This window comes from Manis pentadactyla, chromosome 15, assembly GCF_030020395.1.
Source record: "Manis pentadactyla isolate mManPen7 chromosome 15, mManPen7.hap1, whole genome shotgun sequence".
NCBI lineage: Eukaryota > Metazoa > Chordata > Mammalia > Pholidota > Manidae > Manis > Manis pentadactyla.
This window is the reverse complement of record NC_080033.1, coordinates 13,093,624-13,119,293: the sequence shown is the minus strand read 5'-3', so window position 1 is coordinate 13,119,293 and position 25,670 is coordinate 13,093,624. Positions and strand designations below refer to the sequence as shown.

The window sequence follows — 25,670 nt, the reverse complement described above, 5'->3', positions numbered from 1 at the left end:
CACTGTGAAATTTTAGAACTCCAGGGACAAAAAGATTTAATAGGCTGGTGAGGAGTAGGGGGTGACATCACCATCGTCAAAAAGGGACCAAGAAACAGAATGACTTCTCAAGAACAACACTGCCAATGAGACAACAAGGGAGTAATGCCTTCAACATTCTGAGAGGAACTAACTTTCTGTCTCCGAATTTTGTAGCCAACCAAACTATCCATCAAGTAAGAGGGGAAATTGAAGACATTTTTTGATGTGCAAGCTCTCAAAAATTTACCTCCCAAGAAACCATCCTCAAGAAGCTCCCTAAAGCTGTTCTACTCAATAAAACATGTATTTCATGATTTTGTTGCTCCTTCTTATAAAACATTGTTCTCATAGTAACTGTGATGCTAACATCTGATATGTATTTTTAAGATATAATGAATCTTAAATGCAAGTGAATCATGTTCAGTGATTTTCTGTAATTGTTATCAGATTTTAACCTCAACTCAAGCTTTATCCAAACCACTGTTCAGTGATCAACTCTTAACATTTTTGTAGGGAAAATAAGAGGTCTACATGGTGGCTTACCCAGAAACAGGAACTTTATGTTTAGCTGTCCTCATCTGTGAAATGAGCATCATAAAATCCCTACCTCACAGCCTTGTTAGAATGTGTAAAGCACTTAGAATGGTATCCTGGCACCCACTGTTTTTTTTTTTTTTTACAGGTAATTAAAATAATATCTGCATTTAACTCCTATATATTGATTTTTTAAATCTTCCTCAGCCCCTCAATACGACTCCAGTGGAAAATGTAGCCAAACAACAGTATGATAAATAGTTGGGTAAATGCGGATAAGAGCATCCATTTCTTGAAGGTTTGCTCTGTCCCAGGTCTCAGTTCTGGATCTTATGGAACCATCACTCCCACTGCATGATTGTACAGTGTTGGGAGATGCCGTTGGATTTGAGGCCTGAAATCCAGGATGTGATGGCTGATGTCTCTGGGGAGAGGATGGATTAGAGAGGGAGGAGCCCAGTGGTCAGGGGCCCAGAGGCAGAGAGCCCTGGGAATGAATCCCAGCTGTTCTTCTTACTAACTGTGTGATCTCAGGGAAGTGAACTCACTTCTCTGAGCCTCAGTTCCCTCTTCTAGAAAATGGGGATATGAGGAGGGGTGTGGAATCCACACAGTCACACTCCTGCTACTTGACACATAGTGAGTACCCAGCTGATTGCGGCCATGATTACAGGCATGAAGACTCAGGTGGGTGGGAGACTGAGTGTTCCGAGGGGGCTGCCCTGGGTCTGTCACAGGAAGCTTCCATATTCAAGAGGGTGAGTCACCCTTCCTTCCTGCCATAATATGAGGCAGGATGTCATCCCTCAGGTGAGCTATGCCCTGGGCACACCCCTCACCACTAGTGGCTCACCAGTCCCCTGACATGTGACATCACAATGAGGATGAAATCATGGAGCCCGAAGGTTGGGATGAGAGGAAATGGTTCTCTGCTCAGCTCTTCCTCCTAGTTTCAAATTCTTGGACCCAGAGCTTAGCCAGGTTCCTCCTGAAGCAGAAGGGCCCTCTGGTATGGGCACTGGCCACATGCACCCCTGGTGAGGAAGTTGGCATGGAAGTAAAGGGTAGGTTCATGCTTCTAATAGTCATTAGGACTTATTCATGCATTCAATCATCTAACAAACCCTTATTGTGCTCCTTCCATGTGCCAGAGAGACAAAATCCCTGCTATCTTGAAGCTGACAGTTTAGTGGGAAAGTTTGACAATAAACCTAAGTAAATATTATAGTCTGTTAGAAGGTGATGAGAGACATGTGAAAATATTGGGCAGGGTGAGCAGAGGGCAGGAATCAGCAAATTGCAGCCCGCAGGTCAAATCCAGCTCATCCTTTGTTTTTGTAAGGCACCCAAGCCAAGGAAGGGCTGATACCTATCAACGGTTGGGAAAAGGAAATCGAGAGAAGATTCTGTGACACAGAAAATGTGCATGAATAAGTGTTCAGTGTCCATAACTAAACTTTTTGCTGGAACAAGGCCATGCTCATATTATTATCTATGGTTGCTTTTGTATTATAACGACAGAGTTGAGTAGCTGTGACAGCGACCATATATGGTCCACAAAGCTAAACTATTTAGTAGCTTGCCCCCTGCAGAAAAAGTTTGCAGACCCATGGCTTAGGGGATTAGGAATGGTATGTGGAGATAGATTACAATTTGATATTAGAAAGTCAAGGAGAACTGAGAACACCGAGAAAGTGACATTTGGGTAAAGGCTGAAGGAGGGAGAGAGGGAGCTGCAAGCGCATCAGGAAGAATGTTCCAGGCAGAGGGAGCCGCTAGCCCAACGGCCACTGCGGAAGAGTGAGTGGGGGTGGGGATGGGAGGTGAGGTCAGAATTTTGATGGGGGGGCAGGTCCTGTGGGGCACGGGGAGGGCTCTGGACAAGGGAGGGACATGATCCAACTCCGGGGTTCCCAAGGTCACCCTGGTTGCATGTGGGGAAGATGGGGGGAGGCAGCAAGGGCGCAGGGAGAGCAGAGAGAGGGCTGCTGAGATAGTTGGAGGAGAGGTGCTGGGGAAGGGGGGGAGGGGGGCTGTTCTGGATAAATGTGAGTGTGGAACCGACAGTACTTCTTGATAGATAATATCCTAAATGGGAAACATCTCTCCAAAAACTGTTCACATCCCAGGCTTTCGAATCAGACACACCAGGGTTTTAGTCCCAGCTTGACTACATAATAGCTGTTACCAGCTGTGTGATCTTAGGTAAATTGCTCAATCTCTCTTAGCCTCAGTTTCCCCATCTATTAAATGGGGTTAATGACCAGAGTGAAGCATCAATGAGATCATTCATGCAAACACTCAGAATGATGCCCAGCACATGGGAGCACTCCATTCAAGGCAGCTGTGATAATGAAGATCTTTCCCCATGTGGGACCCCCAAGACCTGTCAGCCCAGGTCACTGTCCCTGAAGTGTAGGACACCCTCTTGGAAGGGAGCTGTCCCTTCACCACTCACCTCGTCTGGATCCCACACTCCTCTGCCCCTCCCCCCACATCACTGACCTGGCAGCCACACAGTGAGGTGCTAAGCCTCGCCAAACCTCAGTTTCCAGATCTGTAAAGTGGGCCTCCTGCAGTCTGCATTACAGATTTTCAGGGCCATTAAATGGGCTATTCCATCTATGGGGAGCCTGGCACACATTGGACTCTTGGGAATCAGTTGCTGCTCTGTTTTCACCATGACCATCGGCAGCACAGCTACATGGATCTCCTCAAGTATTTCTCCCAACATTTTATCATGAAAATTTTCAAACACACAGGAAGATTGTAAGAATTTTACAAGAACGCACTTTATTCACCACCTAGATTTTACCATTCACATTTTACTATTCTGGCTTTATCACACATCTGTTGATTCCTCTATCCATCCATCAATCCATCTTTCTTTTTTATGATGAATTTCAAAATCCTGAACTAATTCTATTAAGATTTTTGAGGACTCTGTTTGCACCAAGCACTGTTTTGATTACTATTCTTCATTCATTACATCCACTCACTCATCTAATTCTCACAATAACTCTTTAAAACATGTCAAGCATCCAGTGTGGTATATTATCCCCATTTTACAGATGAAGAAATTGAGGTACAGCGAGGCAAAGGACTTAGAGCTACTAAGTGTTGGTGTTGGGTTTGAACTGAAAAGTCCTGGCTTTTACCCTTAATGCATCTCTCTTCCCTTCAGAATGGGTGAAGTATGCCACAGAATGGAGTATTGTGCACCAATATAAAAGAATGTTTGGAAGAGTCCATTAAAAATAATACTGGACTATAGTATGATCATGTTTCAACCCAGATGTGGCATCTAAGAAAAAATGTTCAAAGGAAGGGCACCTACTGTTTCCAGTGGCAGCTTAGGGGCAAATGGTCACTGAGTGATTAAATTATATCCTTTGTTCATGATTGCTGCTACTATTCATTGAGTTCTTTCTTTGTGCCTCACCCTGCATTACAGGCTTTACATGCTGTTATCTTTCCCAGCACTGGTAAAGTAGGCATTGCTATACCCATTTTAGAGATTAGGACACTGAAATAGGAGAAGAACAGGACTTGCCCAAGGCTACCCAGCCAAGAAGTAACAGAGCCAGGATTCAAATCCAAGTTTGTCAGTTCCCTGAGCTGTTCAACCTTTCTGGCTCTTTCTAATTTCATATTTTTCAGATATAAGATGATTTATTTTCATACTGGAATTTTTTTTAAAAAAGGGAGTCTTCTTTAAGAAGTAGACTCAGTCTTTATTAGCCATGTACATTATCTTAATAAAATTAAAAACCTTAGCTCACACCACACGCAAAAATCAGTTCCACATAGACTGCCAATCTAATGTAGTGCAAAATAATAAAGCTTTTGGAAAATTACTTAAGAGAAGATTAACAATTTTGGAGGTATAGAAATATTTCTTAAATATGATGTAAAAATAACTATCCATAGGAAAAATGAGAAATTGGACTGCGCTAAAGTTAAGACCTTCTGTTCATTAAAAAATGCCATTACAAGAGTGAAAAGGTAAACCATAGAATAGGAGATGTTCATAGCTTGTAAAACTAACAAATGGCTTGTGTCCAGAATATGTAAAGAATGAATCCATTTAAAAAATGGACAACGCGCCCCAGAAGATGACTGGTTAGCCAGAGACGGGTAAGATTCCTCAAGGGAGGAACAACCTAAGACAGGCACAGTTGCAGGGGGCCATCTGGTGAGAAAATGGGGAGCAGCAGAGGTGAGGCTTAGAACCTCACCCCCCCGTTCTGAGAGAAATCTTCTGCATACGTGGATGTTTATTGCCCTCGTCTAGCTCGGATTAACACATAGTCTACAGGCACACACCTGATCATCTACATTTGCTCTCTTACAACACTAAACTCTGTTTTCTACCTTTATCTCGTATCTACCTACCACTTCAGCATTTTATTAAAAAAAATAATAATAGAGAAATGTGGTATCCACATATAAATCAAGTTTAAAAATCAAATGAATATTCATATTTGAACTGACTGTTTATAGTTCATAATGCATGAGCAAAACCGAAAGCTTCTGTGATGACTGCCCTTGCACTGTTCACCATGTAACTTATTCACTATGTAAGAATTTGTTCTACATGTAAGAATTTGTTAGTTATGCATCAGAAGATTGGAGACTGACGAAAATTAGGCTTGGGGTGGATTAATGATTGTGCATTGAGTATTGACCCCCCTATACAGAAATTTATTGTTGTTAACAACTATTTGATCAATAAATATGAGAGACGCCCTCACAAAAAAATATATATATATATATATATATATAAACACACTTCCAATTGTAAAATAAATAAGTAACCGGGATGTAATGTATAGCATAAGGAATATAGTCAAAATATTGTAACGACTTGGTATGGTGATAGCTGGTACCTAGAATTATCATGTATATAAATGTTGAATCACTGTGTTGTACACCTGAAACTAATGTAATGTAATACTGTGTGTCAACTACCCTTCAATAAAAAAAAAAAAAAATGGACAACACAATAGAAAATTGGGCAAAACACTTGAAAAACGCATCATAAAAAAGGATATCGAAAAGGCCAATAAACATGAAAAGTTGTTCAATTTTATTACTCGTCAAGGAAATACATATTAAAATTGCAATGAGCTACCACTACATAACCACCACAATGGCTAAAAATAAAGTTCCTGACAAAGCCAAGAGCTGCCAAGGATGTGGAGTGATGGAAATGTTCTTGTGGCTGGAGGTAGGAGAAGAAATTATCACCACCACTTTGGAAAACTCTTCAGTAGTATCTACTAAAGATAAACTTAGTTATACACTATGATCCAGCCATTCTACTCCTGGGTTCATACCAAAAAGAAATGTGTATATATGTTCACACTATGTTGTGAATGTTCTAGAACAAAATATGTATTAGAATGTTAAGAACAATACTATTTGCAAGAGCAAAAAATCGAAACAAGTCAAATTTCCATTGACAGCATATAAATATATTGTGGTATATTCACACAATGGAATACTACTCAGCAATGAGAAGGAAAATACACCCAACCTGGATAAATTTCACAATCATGTTAAGTGAAAGAAACCAGAAACAAGAGTTCATACTATATAATTCTATTTATACCATATGGAAAACAAGCAAAATGAAGCTACTGCATATAGGGAGACAAGCCTGGGTGGTAAAACCTAAATGAGGTCAAAGTCAGTAATGCAAGTACCTTCACGGTGAGGTAGAAAGCAGTGCTTGGAAGGAGGCAGGAAGGGGCTTGTGGAAAGCTTCTAAAATTTGTTTCTTCCCTGGGGGGAGATTACACAAGTAGGTTCCCCTTTGTCATAATTAATTAGGTAGAACGTTTATGTTTTAGGTACTTTTCTGAATGTATTTCATATTTCACAACAGAAAAGTTTACAATAATTTTTAAATGATTTAGAAAAGTGAGTTCATCAGAGTCTTCTCTTACAAACTGAGCAAACTAGATGTCTTGGGTGTAATAAAAATTGGAAGGGATGTGTGGTACTTGCTCTGAGCTAGACACTGTTCTAAATGGTTTATATGTATTATTTAATCCATACCTCCATGAGCCAAATATTTTTATCCCCATCTAACAGATGGGGAAACTGAGGCATGGTGAGGTTCAATTATATGCCCTAAGCTAGTCAGTGCTCGAGCTAGATCCAAACACAAGCCATCTGACCCCACAGTAGATCTTGTGTTCACCGCCACTAGACACTTCTCTCTCAGGAGTAGAATAAGAAGTAGGGCAGTGGAAGTATATTTCACAAAATACAAAGGTATCTAAAAAGAAACTAGAAATAGTTCTCCAGCTGTCCTCAAAGTAGGGGAGGGGCCATCAGTGAGCTATGAGGGACCACATCAGGGACCCACAGGTACAATTCCAGTGGGGCTTTTTGAGTGAATTGGTGGATAGGATTAAGAAGCTACATGAACTTTGGTGGGAAAAACAATTGCCTCTTCGCTTTTTACTACCTTTTAACTCAGCAGTTCTCCAGATGTGGTTTGGGAACCCCTGTGCATCCCCAAGGCCTATCTCAGGGGGTTAATGAGTTCAAACTATTTTCAGAACAATACTAAGATGTGTTTGTCCTTTTCACTATCCAAAGGCAACCTGACCTGTGAGGCTGTCATTGCTGTGACGGCTAATAGAATGTATGCATGGACACTCTTGTGTTTTAAAAACTTCTCATTTTTATTTTCTCACATGACCCATGTCAATAAATAAAGCCCACATACACAAAAGCTCTTTGGGATTCTTGGTAATTTTTAAGAAGGTAAAGTCTAAGACTGCTACTGTAATTGAAATTTACTTCGTCTTTCTGTTGTGGGGGGACAGACCACAGCCAGCAGACTTCTGGCTTTGTCCTGGGAAGAAACCGAACATGCTTTCGAATGTCACTGCATGCATCACAGGGCTCTCAAACATCTTCTATACACTCATTAAAACTTCTAAATTGCCAGGATTTTTGGACTTGACACTAGATCTTGAAGTGTAATGCATTACAGAAGCACATATATTACTCTCTCACATAGGTGTTTTACAAATATTTGTATTATCTGTAGTAATTCAATAACATCGGTTTCCTTTGTAATCCTGTGTATTTGAGGCATGTAAAAACATGATCCCGAGAATGGCTTCACCAGCTTGCCGTAGGCGTCTTGAGCACAAAAAAGTTAATAACTTCAGCTTCTGGGAGGTTACCAGAAAAAACTCAAATCAAGGGAAAGTTACAGCTAGGGGGGAGTCTCGAGGGTATTTGAATATAGGGTTGTTTTTTTTTAAATTACATTTTGAGCTAAAACGGAGACTCTGGAAGATGGGGAAAAACCTAAGCAGGGCACCCCGCCCCCCACCTCCATCGACGTCAGTTCTGAAATTGGTGGTCCCAACCGGCAGGAAGCGCTGTACTTTGAATTTGCAAAACCCAGTTGTTGGGTCATTTTATCTGCAGACAGGAAGGGGTGACAACTGAAAACCTGGACCCTCAGATTTTCCTGCTGCTCTGGGAACCTCCACCCCCAGCCTGCCAGCCCCGAACACGTTTTGTGGCAAGCCAGTCACAAACCTTAAAACGATTCATAAAGCTTTACAGGGAAAATTCTCACCTGCTCCACCTAGACCCCAGGGCATTTTCTGGAGTGGATGCATTACTACTAATAAAAATAACAGCCCTTACTCAGGCCGTGTTCTCAGCATGAAATTTCATGCCTCAACTGGTTTAATCCTCCCAACAGCCCAAAGGGCAGTACTATTACCACCTTCGCTTCACTGGTGAAGACACTGAGGCCCAGCGAGGCCCAGGCACGAGCCCAGGGCGCACAGCTCAGAAGCAACGTTGTTATTCGCGGATTTTGGTTGGTGTTTCCAGCACGCCCGTGGGTCTGGGTTAGAATCAGTGGGCCGAGCTCGGAGAGGGAGTTAGGCGGAAGGAACGCTCGGAAGACGAAGCCGCGGCAGGAAGGGATGGGGGAATCCCTGGGGGCACAGACGCCGCCCACACAGCTGGGCGCAGCGGGATCCCGCAGGGCAGAGGTGGGCGCCGGGGCCCGTGCCCTGGGGGCTCTGCGGCTGCGGAATGGGCCTCTGGGGGACGAGCGCAGCCTTACCTGTCCGGGCGCTCACCTGACGGCCAGCTTGGATGTGGCGGCGCCGCGTACCAAATCTTCCCGGGTCCCCCTTCCCAACGCCCTGCCCCGGGGAATGGGCGGGTGGGCGTGGGGCGCTCAGGACCGGCCTGACCTGTGAGACCCGGGGCCCCGGTTGCCTGGGGAGCCCGTCATCTGGAGAAGGCAGGCCCTTCCGGGCTGGGACGGCTGTGGGAGGCGGGATGCCGCGGCGCCTGCAAACTCATAAATACTGCCGCCGCACTGGCGGCCGGAGACGCGCGTGCGGGCAGCTGGTGCCCCGAGGGTGAGCCGAGCACCTGGAGGGCGCTCCCTGCCCCAGCTCCCGGCCTCTGGGCTGAGAGTGCAGGCCCAGCTCCGCCGGGCAGGCCCTCTGCGATCTGGAGAAGGACGTGGAGCGGGCCAGGGAGGGCTGGGGAGACAGGGGGTTAGGGTCACGTTAGGATGGGATGCTGGGGAGGGGCCGGAAGGGATAGGGCCGCTCCAGGCAGGATGGGATTCTGGAAAAATCTGGGGGTGGAGTGGGGGTAGTGGGTTCACTAAGACCAGAGTGGAAGGCTGGGGGCCGGAGTAGAGAGTAATGAGGACTCCGAAGGCAGGCGGAATGCTGTGGATTTAGGGACGAAGGTAGCAGAATCTGGGGTTACTGAAAGCAAGGTGGAATGCTGGGGTGGGGTTACCACAGGCCACTTGCCTCACTGGGCCCCTCATTTGCACTCCCCAAGCGATTTCACCAAGAATGACTTCCCTTAAGAGCAAGGGCTCTGGAGCCAGGACCCCTGGCTTCCAGTCCCCGCTCCATCACATCCTAGTTGTGCAACTGAATCACCGGAGGTGTGCCAATGAATCACCCCCTCAGCTGCTCATTTTCCTCGACTATGATATAGGGGTGATGATCCTCGTAGCCACCGCACATAGGAATGTTGTGAGGCTCGCGTGAGTTAAGCCATACAGAGTGCTTAGAACACAGTGCGGCTCAGAGAGCACTTGCTGCTCGGTACTGATTGTCATTTTTGTTTTCTCCCCAGCACCTGGATAACCGTACCCTTGAAGACCTCCCTGCCATCCTGCCTCCCTGCTAGAGACACTGCCTGGTCCCCCTCCATTCTCCAGCCTCCCAGCCCCCTCCTGCTGTTCCCGACAGAATTTGATCTACTCTAGACTCCTCCCCCCACCCCTTCCCTGCCCCCCCACCCCCTCTACCATGCACCCCCTTCCCTTCTGCTGGTCCTGCTGCTGTCTGCTCCTCCTTTTCTTCTTGGGAGTCCAGGGGGCCCCAGTGGCTCCCAGCGCTGCCCCTGAGCAAGTTCACCTGTCTTACCCAGGTAAGTGTCTGTGACCCCTCCTGGTGTGTTTCCCAGCCAGGCCCAGTTGACTGGGGCCTCAGGAGTCCCATGTTGATTGCTGTGTGACCCGAGGCTGGTGGCTTGTTCTTTTTGAGATCCGTTGTTCCTCTCTATTAAATGGTATTACAGGCAGTGGTATGTCTGGCTGTGTGTGGAAAATAATCATGGTGTCTAGCTTATAGTAAGCGCTCTCCGAAGGGAGCTGCTGTTGTCCTTGTTTACTGTGGCTCCACAAAGTTACGTCCAGACCCTTGACCCAAGGGGGTGGTGCACTGTAGTGGTGAAAACTTGGACTTTGGACCCTCTCCACCCAGACGTCATGAGTTTTAAACCCAACTTTGCTGTTTACCTGCTGTGTGACCTTGGGCAAGTGACTTCTTAACCTCTCTGGCCTCAGCCTTCTTATCTGCACAATGGGCTAACAGTGTGCCCTCTGAGTGAGGAGTAAATGAGCTATTACCTGTGAGGTGGTAAAATGGAGTGTGGTGTGTAGTAGTGGTTTTCACACTTTTTTTACTGTTCACATAGCTAAAAATTTTTGAGAACCTCAAAGAGTTTGTGTGTCATTATGAGTCACATCCATAGTTACCGCATTATAAATTAAAACTGAAGCATTTAAAAATATTTATTAAGTCATTTGAAGTGAACAATAATAAATTCATGCTGTGTTAAGGTAAATGACATTTTTCATTAAAACTAATCACACTTTACAGAAGGAAAGAAATTGAGAGAGACGAGTGGCATTGATTTACATCTTTTTACGCCTCTTTAAGTGTCTGGCTTAATAGGAGACAGATTCTCCTCATGCCTGCTTCTGCTTCAGTCTGTTTCCATACGCTGCTTTGAAAGATGCATATGAAGAAGAAGTGGCCTTGCCCAGACACATGGTTGCAACAGGGAAGAGGATTTTAAAAGGATTTTCGAGTAATGGTGGCTATTCCTTTTCAATTCTGCACCCAAACTCAACACTGTTTCCTTCTTTAAAATCATTTTAGCTTTTTATTGCGAAACACCTTTAGATTTACAGAAGGGTTGCGAAGATCATACAGAGTTTCTGTACACCCTCACCCAGCTTCTCTTATTGTGAATCTCTTACGTATCGTGGTACCATTGTCAAAGCTAAGGAATTACCATTGATATCATATCACTAACTGAACTATGGGCTTGCCTTGGATTTCACCAGGTTTTCCGCTCTTGTCTTTTTTCTCATCCGGGACCCCATCCGGGAATCCCATGCTCCATCTAGCTGCTGTGTCTCTAGTCCCCTCTGATCTGTGATAGTTCCTCAGTCTTGCCCTGTTTTTGTGTCCTTGACACTTTGAAGGAAGACAGTTTCTTAAAGGTTAGTTGCAACGTGGATTCTGAAGCCTCACAAACGAACTGGCTTTGGCATTTTGCTGTTAGGCCAAGTGACCTTGGACAAAGCACTTCACCTGGAAGCCTCTATAAAACTTAGTAACAATACAATCCCTTTCGTGGTGCTGCTGTGAAAATCCAGTGAAATCACAGCTGTCCTTCCTTTGGCACCTACATAATAGCAATCACAAATATACTCTGACTCAGCGCTTCAGATGGATAACTTACTTAATCATATATTGGACTTTAGGCTGTAGGTATACTGTTGCTCCCACTTTACAAAAGAGTAAACTGAGGCTCATAGTGATGAAAAGTCTGATCCCAGGTCACACACTCTGGAATCTGAACCCCCAGGCAGGCTGCCTCAAGAGTCTACAATATTTGTTTCAAAACTTTAAATTTCATACAAATTTTAGATTTAGCAGAAAATCTGCATAAACACTACAGCCTTTATAAACTCCTCACCCAGTTTCTCCTAATGTTAACATCATACATAACCATTGTACAATTATTAAAACCAGGAAATTAACATTGGTATAACACTATCAACTGCAGACTCTGTTCAAAGTTCACCAGTTTTTCCTCTCAGTTGCTTAGTGTTTAGTTGCTATGTCTCTTCTGTCTCCCCCAACCTGCCTGTTTCTGTCGTTCCCCTTCTTCCCTGATCTTGACATTTTTAAGTTCTGAGTAGTTACTGTGTAGCGATCTCTCATTTGGGGTTTATCTGCTGTTTGCTCATGATTGGAACCGAGTTGTGTGTTTCTCTGGCAGGGCTCTCATAGATGTGGTGTGTGTGCTGCTCAGTGCATGGCATCAGAGAGCTCACGATGCTGACCTGGCTTCTAAGTGATGCTAACTTTCACTGTTTGCTTAGAGTGGTGCCTGTTGCATTTCTCCACTGTTAAGTTTTTATTCTTTTCCTTGTAGCTCACAAATATCTTGAGGGAAGATTCCTTGAGATTATGCAAATCACGTTTCTCCTGGAACTTTTGTCCACTAATTTTAGCATCTACTTGTGGATCTTGTCTGTAATGATTATTAGTGTGGTGTTTGCATAATTGTGATTTTGTAATTTTCTAATTCCCTCTCTCTGTCTCATTGATATTTTACTGTAAGGAAAGACTATCTCCCTCTCCATCCCCATCACTATTTATTTATTTATTCAATTCTTTAATTATATCAGTATGGATTTACAGACATTTGTTTTATTCCATGGGTTAAAATCCACTACTATTGTTATTTATTTTGTGGCTCACCTTGTCCTGGATACAGTCTTTTGGAATTCCTTCCGATTGGCTTCTGTGTCTTTCAGCAAACCCCCATCATTTTTTGAGCATTTCCTCACTTTCTGGTACCACAGATTATTCCAGGCTCATCCGGTATATTTCCTGCCTCATGTCTGAGCCCTGGTTCCTCACACTGCAGAATGGGGATTTAGAAACTATGATCTGGGCACTAAGTGTGCTCACTGCCACTGGGGCATCATTGCTTCTAGGCCTCCTCACAAACAGAGCTAGGCAATACGTGTGTGTATGTTGCTATGCATATGCACACATGTAGATGTCTGCATCTGTATTAAGTGCCCTGAGATCACACTGATACCTCTGATTTCAGTCCAACATCAAGGTTTACTTTAGCCACCTTCTTATTTGTAACTGCTTAACAACATTGAGAAAACTAGCTCCCACTATCTACAATATACTTACTTTTCTTTTTAATGCCAGCATAAACATAAAGTGGTTTCAGGATTGTCTGTCTGCATCCCTCACCAGATGATGGCACTGCTGTATGGTCCTTTTTTTGGTAGTCTGACAAGGCCCAGTTACAACCTATTTCCCATGGTTACTTTTCCGTCCCACCCCCTCAGTGTTGTACTTTATTCCTTTTTTAAAAATAGTTACATATATTTGTTAGTATTTATATTCCATATTGCCTTCTCCCTGCATCCCAGGTGATGGTGTTAGGTTTTTCCAGGAGGGGGGCATGTGTAAAGGAAATATGAACCATGATTATAGTTCTAGGAGTCAGAATTACACAAAAACGATGGTCTTAGAGAAGTTCCCTCCCTCTCCATCTCGATTACTCCATTCCTAGTCTCCCTTTGGTCTACCCCTTCCCCATCCATCCCATCTAAGTAATCCGTATTGTTAGGGTATGGTGTATCCTCCCTGTATTTCTTTTGTACAAATGAGCAGATACCCGTGTATCTTCTTATATTCTTTTACATGAAGGGTAGCTGACTATGTATACAAGACTTTTATTAACTGCATGTCCTAGACATCATTCCATACCAGTTCCTAGAGCATGTCCTTTTTCTTTCTGACAGCTGCATGCTGCTCCATTGCCTGGATATTGTATAGATTATTATTCAGTCACTCTCTTATGTATGGGCATTTCAGTTGTTTCTGATATTTTTGCAGTCATAACAGTGCAACAGTGAATGCCCTCGTGCACATGATTTTCATGTTGCTGGAGGAAGAACTCATGTTCTTAACATTATACTATGCCACATGGCAATTTAAACATCTTGATGTAGGTGCTAACATCTAAGAATTTGGACCTATCACTTAAAAGTGTGGATTTGTATATCTATCTGTCTATGCTCCTGGGATATAAAACCACCATATGAAGATTTACTCAGTAGTTGACAGATTTGGTGGCACTCAGCCTGCTTCCTGCATGGAAGCTACACCAGAGCTGGGTGATGGCTGCCCTTTTTAGACAGGGTAGAGTCTATAGTTTGCCACGCACTGCACAGCTCCATGATCCATTACTCCTCACAGCTGTCCCTTGTCCCCATTTATATTGCTTAGCTGGCCTCCAGACATCTGCATTTATAACCCCTAAATGATATCAGGTATGTAAAATATTTGGTGCAAGGCCTGCACACAGTAAGTAATGCTGTTAATCCTAATAATATCAATTCACCCACTTAACCCTAACTGCATGAGGCACTGTTTCAAGTGCTTTACTTATTCATCAGACAACCCTATAGACTAGATACTATTATTAGTACATTTTACAGATAAGGAAACTGAGTCTCAGAGAGATGAAGTGACTAGCCCAAGGTAAGTGTAGCTTGGAAATGGCAGAGCTGGGATTGAACTTGGGAAGCTCCGGAATTAGGGCCTGAACTACCAAGTGTCCAGCAGGTGTTCACTGTTGGCCCTGGCACTCTCTGCACGGCCCCCTCTGCTCCTTTCTCCATAGGTGAGCCAGGCTCCATGACTGTAACCTGGACCACATGGGTCCCAACCCACTCTGAAGTGCAGTTTGGAACGCAGGCAGCAGGGCCCCTGCCCCTCCGGGCCCAGGGCACCGTCAGCACCTTTGTAGACGGCGGCATTCTCCGGCGGAAGCTCTATATGCACCGAGTCACGCTGCGAGGGCTGCTGCCGGGAGTTCAGTATGGTGAGCGGGTCCCAGGCGGGAGAGTTGAGGGGGGAACAGGAAGAGCAGTGGGATGTGGACTAGAAGCTACCACTGGGAGGTGGCTCAGCCTGGGCTGCTAATTGCTCTGCTTACCTGCAAGCCTGTTGTATGAGACCCTGGGATGAAAAGGGAAGGCTTTGGAGCTGGGGCGAGGCAGACAGAAGTTGCCTGGGTCAGACCCATTCAATCCCCCGCCTCCTGCCCCCACTAATCTGAAGACAGATAGGGTGGAGATGTCCTGGGGTTCCCGGCTGACTGTACCCTTTTCTTCTCCCCTCAGTTTACCGCTGTGGAAGTTTTCAGGGTTGGAGCCGTCGTTTCCGCTTCAGGGCCCTGGAGAATGGGCCCAACTGGAGCCCCCGTCTGGCTGTGTTTGGGGACCTGGGGGCTGATAACCCCAAGGCCCTACCGCGGCTGCGCAGGGACACCCAGCAGGGCATGTACGACGCTGTTCTCCACGTGGGTGAGGCACCTGCCAGGGTGTGCCTGGAGGCATGGGGGCGGGGCTGAGGGGAGGCCACGCCCGGTTTGTTGAGGGAACCGGACTGGGGCTCACGTGGTTCTGAAGCGACGCGGGGAGATTGGCCTCGGAGATGGTGTCTGTGGTTAACCAGACTGCCCAGGTGAAAATCCCAACTCCAGCACTTGGAGTTACAGTGCCCTGGTTTTCTCTAACAGAGCTAAGACGAGTCAGAATTCATACGACTCTAGTGATGACTCAGTAAGTTGACAGGCCTGTCATGTCGTAAGTTAGATGTTGTTATCACTGTTGTTGTGACTTAAGAGGACAGGGAACCAGGTGCGAGATGGAGATTGGTGCTGAAAGCTAGGGAGTTCAAAGCCACAGAGTCTGGAATCAGACACCTGGGGTTTGATTCCTGGATCTTCGCTGACCAGCTCAGTGACCTTGGGCAAGCACTTAACCCCTCTGGGTCTCAGTTTCCCTCTCTGAGGGAATAATAACACCCACATCAGAGTGTGTTTGGAAGATCCAGGTGATCAAGCGTGTAAAGCGTTTAGAGCAGTACCAGACTATGTCAGTCTTAATGTTACTGTCACTGGGAGGGGACAAGATGGCAGGCAGAGATGGGGGCTAGTGCTCAGAGTCCACATGGCCCTGCAGGGGTCTCAGGGAGAAGAGGTACAGGAAATGGTTCCAAGTGCACATGTGTGTCGGTGTGAGGTAGGGATCAGAGAACCAGGGCAGCTCTGAGGCCAGGGGTTGTACAGCCCACACCTGAGCAACTGGGGCTCTCAATTCTGGCAAAAGCAGAGCTGGGTCAGTGTCCCCACTCTCCCCTCCCCACCCTCTGTCCCGCAGGAGACTTTGCCTACAACATGGATCAGGACAACGCTCGCGTCGGGGACAGGTTCATGCGACTCATCGAACCTGTGGCTGCCAGCCTGCCATACATGACATGCCCTGGGAATCATGAAGAACGCTAGTGAGGGCCCAGGGCTTCGGGGAGGGCAAGGGCCTGGCCAGTGAAAACAGACACATCCTTCTTAGTGTCTCACTTTAATTTCTCTTACTGCAACGGCTCATTTGTAGCAGTGAGCGGAGAGGAGATGAGACATGGGCTGGGAGCCAGACTTGGCCTGACAGTGGGGACATGGGGGTGGACGGGGATGCCCCAACCCTCCCCCTACCCTTTTACTTCCTTTTATCCAGCAACTTCTCTAACTACAAGGCTCGCTTCAGCATGCCAGGGAACACCGAAGGCCTGTGGTACAGGTAATCTGGGGCCTCCCTCTCTTAAAGGATGGGAGGTGCAGAGGAGACCCCCCTTCTCTGACCCCTGCCCTTTGACCTGTCTAGCTGGGATCTGGGCCCGGCACACATTGTCTCCTTCTCCACCGAGGTATATTTCTTTCTCCATTACGGCCACCACCTGGTAGAGAGACAATTTCACTGGCTGGAGAGCGACCTCCAGGTAATGTGGGTGGAGGTCTCCTTTATCCTGAACCTGACTCCCATTCTCTCCCCCGACTTATGCCCCTCACTCTGGGCCCCTTTCTCTAGAAAGCTAATAAGAACCGGGCTGTCCGGCCATGGATCATTACCATGGGTCATCGGCCCATGTACTGTTCCAATGCTGATTTGGATGACTGTATATGGCATGAAAGCAAGGTGAGGCCCCTCTTCCAGGGGGTGGGATGCTGAAAGCCAGGCGGGGGGCCAGCCTGAGTCACTGCTCACCTCCTCGCTCATCCTGCCCAGGTTCGCAAAGGCCTCCTTGGCAAGTTATTTGGGTTGGAGGATCTATTCTACAAATATGGTGAGTGACCCAGGGTGTGGGGTGTGTGACGTCGCGAGTGTTCGTTGGCAACCCCAGGAAGTGCCCCTCCCATCTCTCGCACATGCGGGGGTCTGACCCCTACTTGTTCTACCCTAGGGGTTGACCTGCAGCTGTGGGCTCATGAACACTCATATGAACGGCTGTGGCCAATTTACAACTACCAGGTGAAGTTGAGGGAGAGCTGAGGGCCCATGCGGCTGGTGTCAGTGGACCCCTGGTTGCACCCCCAGGCGTGGCCTGGTGTAACACGGCCTTCCTCCTTGTTTCCTTTCTCCAGGTATTTAATGGCAGCCAAGAGATGCCCTACACCAACCCTCGAGGCCCTGTCCACATCATCACAGGATCTGCTGTGAGCAGGGAGAGGAAGGGTGCCCTGGGCTTCTTTCCTTTGCTATTTGTTGAGTGCCAAACTTGTACCAGCCTGGGTGCCACAAGTTTTATACTAACTCTCATCACTAGAGCTTAGGTACTCCTAGTAGCATGCCCATTGTACAGATGTGAAAATAGAGGCTCAGGCGGTAAAATATTTGTTCAAAGTGCAAAAAGTGGCAGGGGTCACAGGCCTGCCCAGGTCTACTTGATGGAACCGGGGGCAGAGGGCTTATTATTATTATAGCAAAACTTTAGGCTTTATTCACATTCCACCAGCCCTCTCACCAATGACCTCTTTCTGTTCCAGGGTCCCACCCTGTAGTAATTGTGGCTCTTCCGTCTCCTCCAACCTGGGGCAGTTTCTCAGCCTTTCCTTATCTTTTATCCTTTGCATTTCTGAAGACTCCTGGCCAGCTGCTTTGTAAAGTGCCCCTTAATTTGGGATTGTGTGACATTTTCTTAGGCTGAGATTCGGGTTATTCATATTGGGCAAGATGGTCACAGAAGCAACGTTGTGGCCTCTCGGTGTGTTACACTCAGGGGTACATGTCATCTGTGTGTCCCACTACTGGACATACTTCTCTGAATTGCCTGGTTAAGAAGTATCTGCTGATTCCTCCACCAGAAAGTCATTATATTTCCTTTTAATTAATAAATATCTTTGAGGAGATACATTTAAGCCATGGAAATGTCCCGTCTGTCCTCAAACTTGCCCCCACTAATTTTTGAATCCATCAGTGGGTCTCGCCTGCCACAATTACTGTGATGTTCTAATGAGGATCTCCTAGCTCCCTCATTTCTCCTAGACTCATTAATTAAAATCCTCCTGTGAGTAAGAACTGTCCCTTCTGCCCCATTTATGTAGCTAGTTAGTTATTGATTTATATCAGTATGGACTCATGGGTAATTAGTTTGTTCTGTGGGCTATAATCCAATACCATTGTTTTTATGTTGCTGCTCAAATTGCTCCAGCTTTGGCCATTTGGGAGCTCTTCAGGCGGCCCCGTGTCCTTTCCACGTGCTCCTGTCATTTTGTGAGCACTTCACTACCTTTTGGCCCTAAAGGGTACTATAGGATTATCTGTTTTTTTCCCTGCCCCCACCTTGGCATCAGTCACTTCCCCAAGAGGGCTTATTTTTTAAGCTGGTTCTTACAAATTAGTAAGAGCGAATGAAGATCAAGTCAGTAAGAACCACTTGTGATATTGTGATAAAAATTCAAACAGTACAGAGGGCAGGTGTGACCACCAGCCATCCACACCCCTTCTTAGTCCCACTCTGTTGTCTCTTGGGTGGTGCTTTAGAACATTCCCTCTATCTGCAAATGAGTAATTGTCACTGTAGAGATATGTTACATTTCTCCCACTTTTAAAAAGCAGCTTGGATCATGCTTCATACCCAAGGGGTTGTTCTCAACCTCGGTTCTCATTAGAATTACATGGGGAGGTTTTAAAACCCAAATGCCTGGGCCATATCCCAGAATAAACACCTGACACTCTGAGGGCGGGCCTTGGAATTGCATGCCACTGGGTAGCCACCACCCGGAGCAGGAAATAGAATGTTTTCAGCACCAGATGGCTCCTCATGCTAATAGGTGATTGTTATTCTGACCTATCAACATAAATTAGCTTTTATCCTTAATTTTAAATTTTGAAATTATTCAGAAAAGCTGAAAAAATACAAAGACTTTACATATCTCCTTTACTGACATTTCCCAAATGTGAACATTTAACTGCACTTGTTTAATCCCTCTGTTTCTTTCTCTATCCATCTCTCTAAATATTTTATCATTATTTTCAGGTCCAGTGGAGAAAGTTGCAGAAATGATGCCCCTTTACCCCCTCTGTCTGTATTTCCTAAAAAAAAAACAACAAGGGCATTCTCTTACATCTTTATAGTATAATAATCAAATTCAAGGAATTAACATTGATAATATACATTACCTAATCTACAGACCGTATTCAGATTTAGCCAATTGTCCTGTTCATGTCCTTTCAATCAAAGCAAAGCATTGTGGTTTTTTTCTGGTCCAGGATCTAGTTTAGGATCACACATTCTATTTTGGTGTCTTGTTTTGTCTTTAGCTTCCTTTAATTGGAAACCTTTCCCTGCTCTATCTTCCTTTTTCACGACCTTGAAAAATGTGAAGAGTACAGTGAAATTGTTTCGTAAACTCTCCCTCCATTTGGGTTTATCTGATGTTTGCTGGTAATGAGATGAAAGTTATGCATATTCGGGAAGAACACACAAAAGTCACACCATGTTCTCAGAGCATCCCGCCAGGAGGCACATGGTATCTAACACCTTTAAGCCTCAGTTTCCCATGGCATAAATGTGGAATGGATCTGTCTCATTAGTGATGATGTTCACTGATCACTTGCATAAAGTAGTGTCTGCCCAGCCTATTCTCTGCTGTTACTATTTTCCCCTTTATAATTAACAAGTGTCTCCTGGAATAATGCTTTGAAACTATGCAAATATCCTGCTATGGCTCAAAGGTTCATCACTAGTTTAGCATCCATTGATGATTCTTGCTTCCATCAGTTTTTACAATGATGGCTGCAAAATGGGGATTTTTCAAGCTCGCTCTTCCTTTCTGCTCATCTCACCTGGTGTTCTACTGCAAGAATGAGCGCCCCCTCTCCCCCAGGCGTTGATGGTATTAAATTTTTTTCTTGGAGGGTCTCCTGCACAGCCAGGGTTGAGACCCACCGATCTGGTCTATTCTGAGAATTGTGTTTCCCTTTAACAACATCTTGGCCCTGCTTTGTGATGGCTACAGCGTTATTTATTTAATTGACCCCCACTGATGGGCATTTGGGTGGCCTCCAGCTCAGGGCTTTTACAGAAAATGCTGCAGTGGACAATCTTGTACAGCCCATGCACTTTTCTAGAAGTCAAAGACCCAGGGCGTAGGAAGCATGGCTGGGTCAAAACTCTCAATTGTGAGCATTATTGAGGACAAGGCTTAACCGACTGTCTTCCTTGGGAGTGACAGGATCCTGGCCTGGCAGGTTGTTTCTGCTCCCCTGCCAGTCCTCCACCCGCCCAGCCCTGAGTCTAAAATGATTCTCGATTCCCTCTGGCAGGGATGTGAGGAACTGCTGACCCCCTTTTCCCTCTTCCGGCGGCCCTGGAGTGCCATGCGCGTGAAAGAATACGGGTACACTCGGCTGCACATCCTCAATGGGACCCACGTCCACATCCAGCAGGTGTCTGATGACCAGGTGAGGGGTGGCCCAGTCACCTGCCTGAGTGGCCAGATTAGAAGTATGGATTCTAGAGCCAGAAATCCTGGGTTCAAATCCTGCCTCTGCTCCTTAGCAAGTAGATGACCTCAAGCAACATATTTCACCTCTTTGAACCATAGTTTTCCCATCTGTGAAATGGGGATGGTAATAGTTTCCACCACCCAGGATTATATGGGGTTGAACAACTTATATATAAAGTGTTTAGAACAGTTTCTAAAGCATAGTAGACTCTGTATCAACATGAACCAGGGGAAGAAAAAAGTGGGTGGTGGGAGGCATTTAAGGAGAAACCAATTTGGTGTGTGTGTGGCAGAGGTGGCTGAAGGTTAGGTGGACCCAAATCATGGCTCACCTTTCTTTATTTTTGCCACTGTGCTTTTAAAATGATAGTAACTGATTTATTGAGCACTGGTTTTGTACCAGATGCTGGGCTAAAGGCTTTATATCTACTAGCAGATTAATCACCACAGTAATCCCTGGGGGCAGATTTTCTTTTCCATTTTACAGAGAAGGAAACAGAAGCTCAGAGAGGGAAGGTAATTTTCCCAGGGTCACACAGCTAGAAGGCGGCCAAACTGGAATCTTGACTCCGAAGACCATGGTCTTTCTATTAAAAACAATTACCATTTATTGAGCAGCACATGCACCAGGAACAGGCTTTTGTGTGTATTATCTTTATCGGTTCTCCCAAGTTTATAGAATATGGAAGTTAGGCTCAGAGTCTGGTCATGTGCTTATAGCCAGATACAGATAGAGAGTGGCCGCACTGAGGTGTAAAGTGAGGTTTGTCTGACTCCAAAGTTGGTGCTCTAATAATAATAGCCTACACTTATATAGCTCTTGCCATGTGCCAGTTTCCCTTTTAAGCCCTTTTCAAATATCTCATTTAATTCCTACAACATCTATGATGTAGGTACTATTATTATCATCCCATTTTTCAAATGAGGAAAACTGACATCCAGAGAGGTCTAGCAACTTGCCCAAGGTCATACAGCCTATCAGAGGCAGAGCTGGAATCTGAACCCAGGCCACCCAGCCCAAGTCTGGACTCACTACCTCTGTTTTTGCCTCTTGCAGGATGGGAAGATTGTGGATGATGTCTGGGTGGTGAGACCCCTGCTGGGCCGGAGGATGTACCTCTAGGGATGCAGACAACTCTCATCAGGAACCCTGGGCCTCGCTGCCTTGGCTGGTGTGACAAGACACTGCTGAGGCCAGGGTGGGGAATCAGGGCAGGCCCCAACTCCCCTGCTCTCCTGAGACCCCATGTGGGGTGGATGCAACCCTGAGAGAGCTGGGGCAGCCTCCCCTCCTAGAGAGGTGTGTCGGGCTGGCTGTGACGGAAGGTGCCAGCAGAGTGTGGCAGGGCAGGTCTCGTGTGGCTCGGCCTTGCCTGCCTGCATAGCACTGACCAGGTGGAATAAAGAGGCTTAGAGCTGTGGCTCCGTGGACTTGACACTTCTGTTAGGGAGGCCTCCAGGACGCCTCTTCTCCTGCCTGCCAGGGGGCAAAGGGCATCACAGCCTCAAGTCGGCAGGGTGGACACAACTGTGATGACACCATTCTCCAGCAGGTGGCATTGGTGACTTTCTCCTCCGAGGCCAGAACTCTGTGCTCCAATTGTCCAAGGAGTGCTCACCAGGGTCCCTTTGTGCCTCGGTTTCCCAGCGCGTCCCTTATCCTGGAAGGAGAGAAATGTTAACACGCCCGCCTCCCAGCTCTGGTGGCTGACGGCGTTTTCCTCCCCTTTTTTCCTTCCTTTCCTCTGTTTCCTTCGTCCTTTTACTTAGTCAGCTGTTATTTATTGGGCACTGACCATGTGCAGGCCCCGTTCTCAGTGTCAGGGAGACAGCCGTGAGCTTCAGAGATCTCTGCCCTCATGGAGCTGACATTCTAACCAAGGTGTCAGACGGCAATCACAATACATAAGTAAAAGATGGCAGGTAAATAGTGGTGAGTGCTCCGGAGAAGCGGGAGGCGGATGGAGAGGGGAAGGCAGCTGCGGGTTTTATGAGGATGGTCAGTGAGACCACACTGAGAGGGTGACATTGGATCTAACGGCGTCTGGGGGAGGAGCCACACGGGCATAGTGTTCCAGGCAGAGGAGCAGCCAGTGTAAAGACCCTGAGGCAGGAACTTGGCTGCCCTGGCAGAGCATCAGTAAGGAGGCTGGTGTGGCTGGCAGAGAGAGAGGGAGAGGGACACGAGGGCAGGGAGGTGGCAGGCAGATCGCATGGGGCTTTGTGGGCTGTGGGGAGGACTTTGCCTTTGCCCTGAGCGACACGGAGCCACAGGAGGGCTGTGAGCTGGTGATAGGCGTGACCTGACTCCAGGAGTCCTAGGGGTGGAGGGTGTCCAGGGACAGCCCGTGGGCTCCCAGCTCTGCAGGCTGACCTCTTGTCTGTCCCTCTATGTGCAGTGCCTGCACATGCTCGGCCTCCTCATATCTTACTCCCACCTGCTCCCCACCAGCTTCTTGCAGCTTCTGGAACACACCAAGCTTTCTCTCTGTGCATTGGCTCTTTGTCCCTGGAGTGACCTGTCCTCAGCTCATCCTGGGCTGGTACCTTCTCAACCTGAGGTCCCAGCCTTCCCTGACTCCCGCAGTGGGAAGAGCTGCAGTCATTCTCTGTCCCATCCTTGTTTCATTTCATCTCCAGCTCCCAGCATTTCGCAATTCTCATGTACCTGCTACTTTGTTCACTGTCAGTCTACTCTCTCAGCTGGAGGTCCATGAGAATGGAGACCAAGGTCATCTGGTTCATTCATGGGTCAGTCACCTCCACCAACCCCTCCCAGAACCCCTCTCAGGCTGGGTTGGGGCCCTGAGTGCCCGTTCTGGGTCGTCACCTTCGGGGGGTGGATCTGTGTCTGCCACTGGACTGTCAACCCCAAGAGGGCAGTCCCAGAGTGTGGCCCAGAGCAGATGGGAACAAGATAGATGCTTAATAAATATTTGTTGCCTTATTGAAGGCCGTCACATGCCAGGCTCCAGGCAAGCAATGCCAGGACTGTGATGAATCAGCCCCAGTTGGGCCCCTGGGAGCTAGCAAGCAGGCAGGGAAAGTTACCCCACACAGCTGACATGCACCGAGGGAATGCCGTGGAAGGGCACCAAGCCTGTGGAGTCACCGCTGGAGAGTCATCATTGCATGCTGCGGCCAAATACTCAGCTGGTGCCCGTGGGGCCTGGCACGTTCTGTCCTGGGATGGAGGGGACTGTGAACATGCCTGGGTGGTGGGATCCACAGGTGGGTTCGAATCGCAGCTCTGCCACCTCCTGTGGGATGTGGAATCACCAGCCCTCTCTGAACCTCTGTTTCATCATCTGTTACAAAAGAATGATGGTATTTCGTGGGGTTGCCTTGGCATTAAATAGGGTTGAAAGCCTTTGTGTTGTCCTTGATTCTTGTTTTTCTTATGTCCTGCATTCATTCAGCTAGTAAATTCTGTTGGCTTTGTCCTTAAAATCTAACTAGAGTTTGTGCCCCTCTCCTGTCTCCACGGCTACCTCCCACCCTGGCCCTGTCCACCTTGTCTCTGGCCTCCTGCCTGGTCTCCCCCCTGCTCCCGTCCCCACCTCCCACAGTCTGTTCCCACCGCAGCCAAAGGGATCTGTGGGCGCCTGTGTCAGATCGTGTCCCTGCCCTTCTTGAGTGCTCCTAGGGCTCTGTCTCAGAGTAGAAGCCACAGTCCTCCCTGGGGCCCTCCACACACACGCTGTTCCGTCCCCTCCCCACCCTCATCTCCCCCTCCTGGCCCCTGCACACTCTGCTCCAGCCTCACTGGTCTCAAACCTATCCAGTTCCCCTCTACCTGTGTGCTGGCTGCTCCTCTGCCTGGGACGCTGCCCCCAGGTAACCCCACGACTCCCTCCCTCTCCGCCTTCAAGTCTTTGCTCAAATCTCACCTTTCAGTGAGCCCCCATGACTGCCCAACCCCAACCTCCCATCCCCTTCCCTTGCTTCACCTTCCTTCAGAGCTCTTCGACTTTGTGACCTGATGTATAGACACAGCTTTAATTATTTAGTCTTTATCTCCTCCATCAGAACGTGTACTCCTGGGGTGCAGGGATTTTTGCCAGCTCTGTTCACCCCTGTCGCCCCAGTGCCTGATACACAGCAGTGGCTCAATAAGCACTGGCTGAACTAATGAGCAAAGGAAGGAGAAATACAGGTAAAATGCTTAACACAGCACCTGGCGCTGAGGGAGCAGGTAACAAACAGTAGGAATGACAGTGATTTAGGAGACTCAGGTAGAGGCCCAGCCCTCGGAGCTCCTATTGCTGGGTGCACAGGAGACAGGCACATAGGGCTGATTGCAACACCTGTGCTGTGTGACATGCACAGGAAGTGACAGGTTGCAGGGCCAGAGACCCCAAGGCTTCTGGGAGGCAAAGCTGAGCAGACTTTTGGAGGCTACACAGGCTCCAGCCCAGCAGGTTAGGTGTGAGTGCTCCCAGAAAGGGCCACGGGGCCTCAGCGAGAGCTCCTGGGGTGGCTGGAGAGCCGAGAAGGGGGAGGTTGCAGATCTCTGGTTTTATTCACTAACAAATGCTGATCTGTTCAAGTCCTTCATTGCTTAAATCGGCCAGAAATGGCTGCTGTTGATTTTAATTAAGAACCATGAAAGGACTGTGTAACTACTATGATCCAAGTGGTGGCCAGGATGACGTTTCTGTCCTTGTGAGGCTTATGTTCTACTGGGGGAGGTAGAGAAGAAACTATGGGAACAAAAATGCTATCACATGGTAATTCCAGATGGTGATCAGCATTGTGAAGAAAGTAGCATTGATATTAAAGAATGGGATAGTAAAGGGTGTTTTGGATATGGTGCCCAGGGAAGCCCCTCTGAGGAGATAACATCTGAACCAAAGAATAGGGAGTTGGTCAAAGCAAAGACCAAGGATAGTGATCCAGGCAGATGG

The 25,670-nt window shown here is 47.0% G+C and overlaps 1 protein-coding gene across 4 annotated transcripts; it reads left to right on the top strand.

Annotated features, from left to right (window-relative positions):
- Positions 1-8,312: 8,312 nt before the first annotated feature.
- On the top strand, positions 8,313-22,184 carry ACP7 (acid phosphatase 7, tartrate resistant (putative)). Of its 4 annotated transcripts, none has more exons than XM_036894718.2 (13): positions 8,313-8,416; positions 9,715-10,011; positions 14,599-14,799; positions 15,101-15,283; positions 16,142-16,265; positions 16,493-16,555; positions 16,640-16,754; positions 16,844-16,951; positions 17,042-17,099; positions 17,217-17,284; positions 17,398-17,469; positions 20,582-20,719; positions 21,821-22,184. In XM_036894718.2, the coding sequence occupies exons 2-13, from the start codon at positions 9,891-9,893 to the stop codon at positions 21,884-21,886; spliced, it is 1,317 nt and encodes a 438-aa protein (XP_036750613.2). In that variant the 5' UTR covers positions 8,313-8,416; positions 9,715-9,890; the 3' UTR covers positions 21,887-22,184. The 4 variants fall into 4 exon arrangements, with proteins under 4 accessions (XP_036750613.2, XP_057349061.1, XP_036750612.2 ...); XM_057493078.1 differs by lacking the exon at positions 8,313-8,416 and adding an exon at positions 8,470-8,594; XM_036894717.2 differs by lacking the exon at positions 8,313-8,416 and adding an exon at positions 8,475-8,715.
- Positions 22,185-25,670: the final 3,486 nt, after the last annotated feature.